Source organism: Ceratotherium simum, chromosome 40, assembly GCF_057802395.1.
Source record: "Ceratotherium simum simum isolate JZ-2026a chromosome 40, ASM5780239v1, whole genome shotgun sequence".
NCBI lineage: Eukaryota > Metazoa > Chordata > Mammalia > Perissodactyla > Rhinocerotidae > Ceratotherium > Ceratotherium simum.
The window spans coordinates 6317415-6330810 of record NC_141939.1 but is presented as its reverse complement, the minus strand read 5'-3'; the positions used below and the strand labels follow the sequence as shown (position 1 = coordinate 6330810).

Here is a 13396-nt window from a genome sequence, read left to right as displayed (position 1 = left end):
ATTGAGTTGTCAGCAGGGTTGGTTTCTCCTGAGGCCTCTCTCCTTGGCTTGTAGATGGCCGTCTTCTCCCTGTGTCTCCACATGGTCTTTTCTCTGTGTACATCTCTGTCCTAATCTCTTCTTATAGGGGCATCAGTCGTATTGGGGTAGGCCCACTCATATGACCTCATTTTACCTTAATTACCTTTTCTAAGGCCCTCTCCTATAGTCACATTCTGAGGTACTAGAATTAGGCTTTCAATATTTGAATTTTTTTTTTTGGTGAGGAAGATTGGCCCTGAGCCAACATCCTTTGCCAGTCTTCCTCTCTTTGCTTGAGGAAGATGGTCGCTGAGCTAACATCTGTTCCAGTCTTCCTCTACTTTGTATATGGGACGCCGCCATAGCATGGGTTGATGAGTGTTGCATAGGTCCATGCTGGGGTTCTGAACCTATGAACCCCAGGCCGCCGAAGTGGAGCGTGTGAACTTAACCACTATGCTACTAGGCAGGCCTCCTCAACATACCAATTTGGGGAAACATAATTTAGTTTGTAATACCATCTTTAAACGGAATCATTTTTGTGGGTTTTGTTTGTTTGTTTGGTTTTGGGTTTTTTTAAACAGAAATAGAGAAATTTTAGTTCCTTGACCTAGTAATCTTACCTTGAACCTTCATTTGCTTCCTGGCTGGAGGGACTTTATTTCTTGAAGGGCAAGTGTGAGGTTACATGTCCTGGTTTTTAGGCACAGCCTTGAATTTCCTGAGGGACGTCTGAAAGGTAGGGGGGCAGCAAGATTGGCTTCCTCTGGCATGCTTCCTCTGCCTTCTCCTCATGCAGCCTTCTTTATCCTTCAAAACCTGGTTATAGCCACCCAAAATTATTCAGGTGATTTTAATGTGTTTAAACTATTGACTTGTATAAAATCCCTAAAGTCTTAATCAGACAGATTTAGAACATTTAAGGTATGCAAAATGTCAGCCTTCTCTGGTGTTAGCCCTGTCCTGAAGATGGCATTATAATCCATCTTTACCCAAAGTGTCTTCTACAGAATACAAGCTGTTCCTTTAAAAAAGGATTTCACATACAGTAAAATTTCTGAGAATTCTTACAATAAAGAAACCTATTTATCTTTGTTAAAAACTAATAGTTTCCCAAAGATATTTGAAGATGAATATATAGTACCTATTAACATCTTATGGAACATGCTTTGAGGACATTTTGCTCTCTAACCAGTGACCAGAAGACATTCAGTGTTAACACACTGCACCCCTTGTCCTCCACGAGCTCCCTGTGGCCCTCTCTGCCCATAAATGTTTATGGAGCACATAGTGTGCCTAGCACAATATACACAATTATTGTAGCTATATAAAAGGAAAGTACACTCATAAGTTTATGTTTTAGGGGACTCCACAGAATAATAATTATATGTTATGCTAACAAATTACGTAGTGAGTTCTGTTTAATGAAAAGAAGGATTGACGCCAACAACTATTACAGTAGCCATTTCTACGTGTTCTTTGGATCTTTGTAAGGCTTTTCACCCTATGCATTTGCCCCTAATTTAAGGCCCTTTGGCACCTTGTTCAGCCTACACTGGGTTTGTGCACTCAGTCTGTGGTTTCTACCTGTTCATCCCATTCTCAGAGAAACCCCATGAATGTGTAGGTGTGCATAAAGATTTATACTGTCCCGGTATGGTAGCCACTAGCCAAGTGAAGTTAGTGAAATTTAAAGTTAAATAAAATTAAAATTGCGTTCCTCAGTTCACTAGCCGCATTTCAGTGCTCAGTAGCCACATGGGGCAAGTGCTCATTGAATTGGACAGCACAGATGTAGAACATTTCCACCATCACAGAAGGTTCTGCTGGACAGCGCTGATTTAGGTGGTGGAAACTTTATTATTTGAAACGTTACTGTTCTGTGTCTCTGTTGGACTGTCAAGTTCTGGATACTATGGAGGAGACATTGCTGGCCATTTCTAACCTAAAGTAATAGTCCCACTTTAAGGACAGATACCCAGTCTTTGTCCCAGTGGCTGACAGGAGCTTCCATCTTGGTTTTTCTTCTCTCCTTCTTGGAGACTTGGTTCTGAGGTACCATATTTTCCTTCACTTTTTTGTTGCTAGGTGGCTGCACTCAATTGGAGCCTCAAGACGTTAGTTTCTCCTTAGAGGCGCCTCCTTTCCTTATAAACACTTAGATGATGCAGTCAGTTAAATTAGCAAGGCTCTCAGGGTTTCATTGCTGATTCTAAGCTTAATTTTTCCACCCCATTCAACATAACAGGAGTTAGAGGTAGACCACCCCCAGGCCTCCCTCCTCACTCGACTTCAGGCCCATGCCCTTTTGTTAGATGAGCTTGCAATGGAAAGGATCTTTTTCTTCTTCCCTAGAAGGACAGTTCAGTTATATTAGGTTGATTGTGGTTAGTTTAGGGATGTTTAATATAATAGCCTTTTTTCTGTTCCACTATACTCAAGATACTCTCAAAAACTATAGGTTTCCCCCCGTCCCACCCCAACACATACACATATACAATTAACCTAGGATTATTATTGCTGATTTTGCAAGTCAGTGAGAACAATTGGCTCCCAAGATCTGTAGGGAAAGATCATGGTCACATTTTGAGAGTGGGGAGCGGGGCAATGATGGGAGGGAATAAAACAGAGACCAAAAGCTTCCCCTTCCTTTACATGAATAGCTGTGTGAAGTGACTGTCTGACTTGGGCCAAACTAGTATTTGATTTGTCCATTCCATTGGGTTTCTCCTCCCCTTCTTGAAAAATACTCAGATAGTTTCACTTAGAATTTCACCTTTCTGTGAATGGTGCTCTGGAGGATTGTGCTGTTGGTGTTAACTCAGGCCCTGGCACCCTTACTTCCCTTTGTTCTGACTTGAACTTGAAAATGGCACAAGTGGGTGGCAGCCCCCTCAACACCTTTCATCTCACTCCCACTAGCGAGTAACTTACCTCGGTTCAAACTTGTCCCGCCCACCTCCATGCCGTAGGTGTTAGTGAGGCTGACAGCCTCCTGAACTTTCTCATACGTAACTGCTTCAAGAGGTTCTCCTGGCAGAATGTGGACTAGACTGGTTGTTCCTTCTACTGAAGACACTCAGAGAGTAGGAGCCAGATGTGACAATGACAGTGGTGGGCAGAAGATACCAGACTTCACTCTGAGCTCTCTGATAAGATCCTAGAGAAGACCAGAAACGGTCTTTTCCTCACTGAGGGGAAATACTGATTTGATGGTGTGGAGACCATTTTGATAAGAATTTTACTTTCCCTAGGTTACTTTTAAATATCTTACTAGAAATGCATACATTTGTTAAGCCTTTGGGCAAATTGAAAGCAGCAGAACTCATCAGCATCCTTTGGGTGAGGCCCAAACCTTGCATCTTTTAGGAGTATGACATAGGGACTGCTGCATGCGGACTCGGCTGTGTGGGAGGATTAATACCTTTTCAGGGAGATAATCTTTGTTGAGGTCGTCGTGTCCCGTGTCCATCCCCCAACCCCCCCCCCACTTTGTTTACTTAGGAACCGTCATCCCTCGGTCACCGGTACTACTTTGTCCAGTGTGACAGCAAGTAACATCTTTGGGTTCTTAAGTTCTTGTTCCCATTCAAAGAAAATGTGGCTGACACTGTTGTGAAGTTTGTTCATCCCTGAAATCATAGTAGGATTCCTGACATTCTGTGAATCTCCTAGTAGGTCTCTAAGTTGTACTATAGACTCGTTTAAACAAGTCTATTACTTAACTAGTTGATTTTGTCAATGAGATCGAAAACTTGGTATTACTCAGTAATAAATAAATATTACATTCATTTGAGAACTTATTTATATATATTTGAGAAGTTCTGGTTGACCTGTATGTGGAGTTCAAATTGAGTAGATTCTAGCATAATTTGCACTAAAAAACTGTTTAATCTGTGAGATGCTTCAGTTATGTCGCTTAAAAATTTTAAGGAAGTTTTTTTTTTTTTTTATAATTTTACTTATTTATTTTTCCCCCAAAGCCCCAGTAGATAGTTGTATGTCATAGCTGCACATCCTTCTAGTTGCTGTATGTGGGACGCGGCCTCAGCATGGCCGGAGAAGCGGTGCGTCAGTGCGCGCCCGGGATCCGAACCCAGGCCACCAGTAGTGGAGCGCACACTCAGCCGCTAAGCCGCGGGGCCGGCCCAAAGGAAGATTATTTTAAATTAGTTTTGTGCATGAATGATAGTTGTATTGCTACATTGTTTTTAATAGTTTATGTGCAGAGTTAAAGAACTATATGTGTCCCCTTTCCTAGGAGTTGGGCCTTCGATGGAATCCAAGTTGGCATCTTTGGGAATTAAAACTTGTGGAGACTTGCAGTATATGACCATGGCAAAACTCCAAAAAGAATTTGGTCCCAAAACAGGTCAGATGCTTTATAGGTTCTGCCGTGGTTTGGATGATAGACCAGTTCGAACTGAAAAGGAAAGAAAATCGGTGTCAGCGGAGATCAACTATGGAATCAGGTTTACCCAGGTACTGGTCTCTGACCGGGTGTTACCTTGTGTTGTTCTGTATATTTTCACATAGTCCTGTCTTCAACTAGACCTTAGACTCTTTTTTTTTTTTTTTAAAGATTTTATTTATTTCTTTTTTCCCCCCAAAGCCCCAGTAGATAGTTGTGTGTCATAGCTGCACATCCTTCTAGTTGCTGTATGTGGGACGCGGCCTCAGCATGGCCGGAGAAGCAGTGCGCCGGTGGGAGCCCGGGATCCGAACTCGGGTCGCCAGCAGTGGAGCGCGCTCACTTAACCACCAAGCCACGGGGCCGGCCCTAGACTCTTGATCTTGAAATGAAGTCTTAAAACTCTTGATCTTTCCAGAGCTTGAGTTTAGACACTTAGCAGGATAGTCAATAATATACGTTTAATATTGAAAGTTAAAATATTTGAGAAGAATTGTTAGGTATATAGGAAAATAATATGGCAGTTTTTCTACATTTGTCTTTCCATAGCCAAAAGAAGCAGAAGCTTTTCTTCTGAATCTTTCAGAAGAAATTCAACGACGACTTGAAGCTGCTGGTGTGAAGGGTAAACGCCTGACTCTCAAAATCCTGGTACGAAAGCCGGGGGCCCCTGTGGAAACTGCCAAATTTGGAGGCCATGGAATTTGTGATAGCTTCACCAGGTAAGCTTATCTTGAAAAGGATATCGGATGTTGATATTTCAGTGTAGGTTATTACAATTGTTAGAAAATGAAGAAAACCAAGCAAGAGTATGAAGAAAGATCTGTGAACTGTGATGTTAATTTGGTATTCTGTAGAGCCAGGCCTCAGTCCGAGGCCATTTGACTTATGTTAATGTGCTCAGGTTCAGCCAGTCACGGGAACCTGTAGCAGTGGGTCTGCCTGTCAGAGTGTTCCTGACCTTCGGCAGCCTGTCCAGGGGTCTTCAGGGTGTTGACTTCAGTGCTTGGGCAGAAGGAAAGGGAAGGGCTAAGACCTGCCACCACGAGGATGGATGCTTGTGGGCTTGGTGAGAGGGTCCCGGAGGGAAATTTCAGGATAGTAATGCAAAAAAATGATTTGAATGAGACATTTGCTTAATTTAGGGAGGTATAATTTCTGTTTGTGAAAAGATTAATCATTGTAATCTCTGAAAACTGGTAGAAAGCATTTAAAAACCCTATTTTTTTATGTGAGGGCCACTAATGTAAAACTTATGTAGGATTTGGGACCAGTGTGAAAATACTTAATTTTGCATGCTATTTTATACTACACAGTACACTGTATTTTTTGTGTCAATCAACCAAAGCTTTGAGACTGCTGACCCTGAAAGCCACATATAAGGAATTCTAAAATATAGTTTAATTAAGGGTTAGCTCTTGCCAACCATATATATTGGATTCATGTACATAGTGATATTAAATGTACTAGGACTAATGCGATGACTGATCTCAAACACAAAAAACTTCTAGCTTTATCATTAATGCGTTTGTTCACCATGAAAACAGGGATTATGTTGTTGTACATTAAACAACATAATTTATAAAATACATTTTTATGCAGTTGGTAGTCTTGAACTGTTATATTTACCTATTTTAATAAACATTCTGATGTACTCATATTTCAAATGGTAGTTAAATACAGTGTTAGTGTTCATTTCTGTAATAAGTTGAGTATTAGGCCCTTACTCAGGAATATAATTATCTTTTTAAAGATGGTTTCTATGACAAAATCAGATCCAGTTTTTAGTACCTTTTCTGGGAACATAACCTGGAACTTTATTCAAGATACAGGGAAAGGATCATCCAAAAATTAAATAGTTTTCCTTTGGAAAGAGAACTGGTAGTAGTTCCTCTTGCCATGTATGCACTTTTAAATATCTTAGAGTTACTTAGCATTGTGTATTTCGGTGCCTTCAGCAGTACCTAGCGGCTCACTCTGTCTAATCTTAATAAGAAAATCAGCCTTCGTTTAATCCTTTTTGGAAAATCCAGGTACTCCAAAAATCTAATTACAGTGTTTAAAAATCTAGATTAATTATACTTTATTCCCCCCAATTCAAGGGTAATAGTCATTTAGCTTTTTCGTAAAGCACATATCTGCTTGCTGTTAGTATTCGTTCCATTTTTGTCCCAAACTTAAAAACGTTTTATTATGAAAATTTTAAACATATGCATACAAAGTAGAAAGAATAGTATAATGAACCCCCATGCACTCATCACCTGATTTCAACAATTACTGTTAGCTACCCCTGTACCATTCTTCCTCCCCTTCCCTCCCAGTTATTTTGAAGCCAATATCAGATACCATATCATTTTCTTCCACAAATATTTCAGTGTTTATCTCTAACGAGTTAAGGACTTTTTGTTTAGTAAACACAGGACAGTTCAAAATCTGCTGCACATTGCTGGTAATAAAGTATACATTTTGCTGTGCCCCTAAAATATTAACATTGGATGAGACATGACAATGCAAAAAGAGCACATGATTAATTGAAACAAGTGTAATTTTATAAATGTTAGCAACATGTAGATCAACTATAAGCCATTGCCGTTAACTTAAACCTTAAATTCTGGTGGTATTATAACTGCATAAGAAATGCTTTAGGTGAAGGATTATGAAATATTATCATACTGACCCTATATTTCGTCTAATTCAGGGGTTAACAAACTGCTTCCTGTGGGCCAAATCCAGCCTGTTGTCTGTTTTTATATGATTTGTGTGAGCTAAGAATGATTTTTATATAAAAAGTTGTAAAAAATGGAGAATATGTGAGAGAGACCACAAAGCACTAGCTATTTTACTGTCTGGCTCTTTACAGAACAAGTTTGTGGACCCCTGCCGTAGTCTAACTGAAGTACTGTTCAACTGAGTAGACTAAGAAGTGGTATTCCACATTCTGTAATTTTGTAACCTCTTCTAATTGGCCTTAATCAAAAGCTGCATGGCCATCATGTGACCCTCAGATTCTGCTACATTGGAATACTGGAATAGAAACGACAGGCTTTACGTTGCATATCAAAGAGCCACATGTAGATTGAGATCTGTGGCTTGAGTATCATTTAGGAAAATTTTTCTTATAACAGTGTATTTTTTGGGAAAAGAATTTTTCCCCCTTGGAGTTCTTTTGTGTATGTGTTTTTAATTTAAATTGTGTGTGGTGTGTGTGTGTGTGTGTATATATAATTTTTTAAAAAATCAAAGTAGTACATGTAATTGAAAAGGACAAATACAATGCTTTCGGTCCTTTGCACTACCCCTCCCCAGCTCTGAGTGACATTCTTGTCAACTTTTTAGTGGTTTCTTCTGGTATTTACACCCATATTTCTACATATATCCTTAAACTGCTATTTCTAGCTTATTTCAGTTTTGCAGAATGTTTTCTGACTTTCTACTATAGATGAGGGTTTATTCTCTTCTCTCTTCATTGCCTGTTGCTGTTTGCCCTGTATGCATATTTCCTTTGCCCTCAATAAAGTCATCGTTTTTTGTTCGATCACTATGTAGTGTTACATTATTATGACCATGTACATACTGTACATAGCTTATGTAGTCCTTATAGTCCACTGTGATCACATTTCCTTTCCTGTTGAACTTGTTTTCCCTGGAATTACTAAGTATCTTGTTTTGTTTGCTTTTTTGTGAATTTGCCACTCAGTTCATCCCCAGACTCCCTTCCAGTATGTTTCAATACATCAGCAATCTATTGCTTTGATCTTTCTTAGGTCCCTCCAGCCTGCTACTCCATTCTGATCTGTTTATTTTAAGACCTACTGCAGAGTTGGAGTCCTGGGATGTCCCTTCTCTGTGATCTGTGTTGCGTCCCTGTTTTCCTGGATCCCTGGTCTCCTTCTAATATCTTATTGAGAAGGAATGCATGGGTGTCAGTTTTTTTTAATCTATCTATCATGTTCAATAGTTTTGCTGACCTAAAGTTTATAAATACAACTTAGAAATCATTTTTTCCTCAGACATTTACAGGCTCCCTTATCATCTTTTTTTCAGGATTACTATTGAGAAGTTCAGTGCTCTTCTGATTGCTTGTTCTGTATAGGAGATCTGTTCTTTCTCTCTGGAACTTCCAGGATCTTCTCTTTATCTCAGGGGTTCTGGAATTTTATTGTTTGGTCTTTGTCTTTGTGCCAGGTACTTTGTCAGTATTTAATTTTTTATTTTTACTAGCATTTTAAATTTTTGAGGTTTTTTTTTTTTTTTAATCTCTGGACATTTAAATATTTATAGTATCTCTTATTTCACAGATGCAGTATTATCTCTTATCTCTTAAATACTCTTCTAGTCCCACTGTCAGTCTGTTTCTCTGAGTTCCTGTTTTCCTGTTTTGGTTGCTGTCTTTCATAAAAGGTTTCCTTCAGGTACCGTAGTTCTTGGCTGGCCGTCTGTACGTGAACAACTAAAATGTTGTGTGGCACCTCTGGATTCTTAGTGGGACACGTAGACCGGTGGGCTTGCCCGTAGCGCGTGGCTGGAGCTTTGGGTACCACGTCAGTTGACAGTATCTGCAGTTTTGTCTGTTAGGCTTGTCAGTTTCCCCAGAATGAAATCCTCCAATCTCCTGCCCAGAGGGCGGGTGAGAAGATGTCAAGATGGCAGCTAGCATTCTGGTTATTCAGTAGGAAGAGGGGTTTGGGCGGGAAAAGAAGGATGTATGTTTCATGTGAGAGTGAGGTGCCTCACTCTTCCTTAGCTGCGTGTGATACCCCATAGCTTCTCTGTGTCAGCATTCCCATATGTAGTGAGTCTTCCCCAAAGGAGAGAGGGGATCTCTGAGAGTCTACTTCTCATGTGCATTCTCAGCCCCATTGTCTCCCCTCTCCTTTCACAGGTACCTGACACCTCTAATTACTGAGCTTTTCTGAGTTCTGTAGCATAAATTGGCTTCTCTCAAGTTGGTGCCTTGCTTAAGGCATTTAGCAGGCGTTTGGTAATTTAGTATTTACTGGCTTGCTTTCAATATTCTAAATTATAAACATTTTCCCACTACTCTTGTCACCTCTCCCATTTCTATCTTTTAAGAGTTCATACCTTTTAAAAATAATTTCAAGTCAGTTTAGTAGTGCTTTGGAAAGAAATGTAGATAAACCACCATGGTCCACTGAACCGTCTGGCTTTTAAGTTATTCTGTATTTATCACTGTGAAATAAGTTTAAGGTAGTTATTAAGTAACAAATCAATGGAAATATTTTGCAAATGATTTCCTTAAAGAAACAGGTACTTTTCATAGATGAATACAAATATGTCCTCATGGTACTGAAAAAATAAATACAATAAATGTAATTTTTGGCACCTAATAATGGTGGCAGATTCGCTAGTCCGCCTTCAAGAGTTCTTAAAGATCTAAGAAGATCAAGATCTGTTTTCTTGTCTCTCTGGGTTTTAGACAGGGTACCACCATATTTCCTTTGTCATAGCTGTCCACACATTTTTTTATCCATTTATAGAGCCTCTGAGAGAAAGTAAAGTTGTAATGAACGTATTCACATGTTGAAATTATTCAGTAGCCTTACTTCAAACATAATGAAAATAGAGTCAAGAACCAAAATACAGGGGATTCATCTTTCTTTTGTGAATAGTAACCATACCTCAACATAGATATTCTTGGAACCTGAAGCTTCTCTCGGAATCTAAAACGTTGTACTTAAACATTCATCCTTTAGTTGCAACATAATGTGCCTATATTTGTATATGCATTAACTGAAATACATCTTTAAAAAAAAAAATTCCAACTTATTTTTAGTTGACAGGTCTCCAATAGTTTTTATCTTTAAGTTCCAATGTTCTATATGATTTTTCTTTTCCCCCTTGCTGCCGGTGTAATTATTCGGTATTACTGGCTTCCTTGAACAAAGACTATCTCATTCATTTTTAAGAATTATAATTAGTACTTAATTATTTAAACTTTTTTATAACTTTCTTTACAACTTTTCTATAACTCTTTAAACAGTTCCATGCTACTGAGCTCCTAGTGAATACATATAGAATGTAGCTTTTGTTCCTTTAAAAAAGTTGATTCTATCACTTACAGGACCGTAACTCTTGACCAGGCAACAGATAGTGCAAAAATAATTGGAAAGGCTACACTAAACATGTTTCATACGATGAAACTAAATATATCGGATATGAGAGGGGTAAGTATGTAACATTTTTAAATTCTGACTTTCTGTAATGTTTTTCTCATTTGAGGCTTATCTGAGATTGGTCCTGGTGAAGTGTAGGGGGTTTATATGCAGGTTTTCAACTTCTTTGATGGTAATACAAGGAGAACAGAAACGGAAGAGCTCCTTTCTCATCTGACCTCGTTTCCTTATTTTTCAGAGAAGAGTCAAATTTGTTCTGAAAGCTCTTTATTTTCTGCCTACAGTAATAATTTTGTATCTTGAATTTTTATAGTGCCTATCTTTTACTAGAACTTATCTTACATGCATTATCTTGCTTCCTGTTCTTGTGCCCCTAGAAGTAGATGGGATGGTGAGGATTGGGAATCTACAAATAATTCTTGTACCTTTAAGGTCCTTTTTAATTAGAAATTTATTCTGATGCCTGATGAATGATGATTTAGGAGGGAGAGTTTACCACAGGCACATAAAGATGCCTTTGGAACAAATAAGTGAGAGGGCATTAAAAATGTAAAAACAGGGGCCGGCCGGGTGGCGCAAGCGGTTAAGTGCGCGCACTCCACTGCGGTGGCCTGGGGTTCGCCGGTCCGGATCCTGGGCGCGCACCGACGCACTGCTTGGCAAGCCATGCTGTGGCGGTGTCCCATATATAAAGTGGAGGAAGATGGGCACGGATGTTAGCCCAGGGCCAGTCTTCCTCAGGGAAAAAATAAACAAAAAAACAAAAGAGGTGGATTGGCAGATGTTAGCACAGGGCTGATCTCCTCACCAAAAAAAAAAAAAAAAAGAGTAAAAACCGTAATTTTCTGTTCTTGAAGATTAACCTTCGAAGGTTCAGTTGCGTGAGTGCACACATGTGAGGAAAGGATCGTTTGTTATTGGCTTGGTGTGGGTTTTGTGGAAGGATTAAAAAGTTGCTAAGCCAGCCATGATTAAAACTTCTCCCTGAAATACTGTTGTAAGGTTTATGGAGGGGTGTGTGTGGGGGGTGGTTATCTGTACAGATACCTGCAGTGTACACACTGCCCATCCCATCCCCCCAAACCCACTTTTTATTGGAAAAGTACTTCATTTTTAAAAGAAAAATGATAAAGTAAGGTTGCAAGTAGATTGTCCCCTATTTGGATTTTTTAAAAATGTTATTATTTTTTTTAAAGATTTTATTTATTTTTTTACCCCCAAAGCCTCAGTAGATAGTTGTGTCATAGCTGCACATCCTTCTAGTTGCTGTATGTGGGGCGCGGCCTCAGCACGGCCAGAGAAGCGGTGGTGCGTTGGTGCGCGCCCGGGATCCAAACCTGGGCCGCCAGCAGCAGAGCGCGCGCACTTAACCGCTAAGCCACGGGGCCGGCCCTAAAAATCTTATTTTTAAAAACTTAGTTGACTAGAACTTTAGTGGGATATAGTATTCCACTTTTTTGGATTTTCTGATTTTGAAGAGATTGCAGTATATTTGGGTAGAATAGGATACTCTAAGATTGAGGTGAATAACTACTTACTAGTTAGTATAGAAGTAGTTTTTGTAATAAATGATATAGAAGGCTGTTTGAATACTGTCATTTAAGCTTTTATTCTAGAAACAGGATCTAGAAGATAGTAAAGGATTAGCTGAGAATTTTGCTAGTTGAATTCATATTTTCACTTTAGTTTTGCTAGAAACATATTTATTATTCTGATTCTAGGTTGGGATTCACGTGAATCAGCTGATTCCGACTAATCCAAACCCTTCCGCATGTCCCAGTCGCCCATCTGTTCAGTCAAGCCACTTTCCTGGTGGGTCACACTCTGTCCTTGATCTCTTCCAAGTTCAAAAAGCTAAGAAATCTTCAGAAGAGGAGCACAAGGAAGGTCAGTGGTCATCATTGTGGTTCTCCTTTGGGTGCTGCTTATGTCCGTAGGAAGGCTAAGTTAATTTAAAACTTGTCTGGCATGGTTCTATGTAACTTTCTAAGGAACAGTTGACATCCTGAATTCTCATGAATCAGTAATCAAGTTTGTTTTATTTGCAGTGGATTAAAGCCCCCCCCCCATGATCTTAAGGAGCTGTTTCATGTGTATTGTCTATACTTTCAGTATTTCTGGCTGCTGTGGATCTGGAAATATCATCTGCCTCTAGAACTTGTACTTTCTTGCCATCTTTTTCTACACATCTGACATCAAGTATCAGTCCTGTTATTAGCAAAGCAGAGTCTTCAGGGAAATGGAATGGTCTACATTCTCCCATCAGTTTAAAATCAAGACTTAACCTGAGTATAGAGGTCCCATCACCTTCCCAGGTATATTTTTACACTTCTAAATATGATGTAAGTGCAAAAGTAGTTTTACAGTAGGAATGACATTTAACTTCTTGATCAGTATAGGCAAGAAGGGGAGAAGAGGCTACTTGTTAGGGTGGATCGTGATGTGGCCGTATTCCAAATGGAAACATCAGGTTGGGTGAAAGACTGTGCTTCTGCAAAGATTTGCAGCTCTTGCAGGTTGTGAAACGTGGATGAGAGCCAGCTCTGTAAACTGCCCCTCTCAGTAGCCACTTTCCCTCTTTGTGACACTGGTAATCACATGGACCGCTCTATTCAACAAGACAGCTTTGGTGATCATTAGTAGAGGCTTATGTCAAAGATTTTTCTTGCAGCATTTGCCAGCAGTTCTCTCTGTATAGTGAATGATTTTCCTAACATAAGCTATTCATTCAGTTGGCATGAACTGTACGTGTGGTATACCGTTGGAATTTTTGCTCCTTGACAGCTTAAGATAGCACTTGAGACTATATTGGGAAGCAGTTTCTCTGCTT

The 13396-nt window shown here is 39.5% G+C and overlaps 1 protein-coding gene across 8 annotated transcripts in view; it reads left to right on the top strand.

The window, feature by feature from the left end:
* REV1 (REV1 DNA directed polymerase) overlaps window positions 1-13396 on the top strand; it is a 94368-nt gene that overhangs the window by 76378 nt on the left and 4594 nt on the right. For all 8 annotated transcript variants that reach the window (XM_087426213.1, XM_014791663.2, XM_004435852.3 and 5 more), the window contains 5 exons: window positions 4283-4503; window positions 4982-5154; window positions 10515-10617; window positions 12288-12453; window positions 12679-12881. In XM_087426213.1, the coding sequence (XP_087282339.1) occupies window positions 4283-4503; window positions 4982-5154; window positions 10515-10617; window positions 12288-12453; window positions 12679-12881 (866 nt within the window). The remainder of the gene's footprint in view (window positions 1-4282; window positions 4504-4981; window positions 5155-10514; window positions 10618-12287; window positions 12454-12678; window positions 12882-13396) is intronic.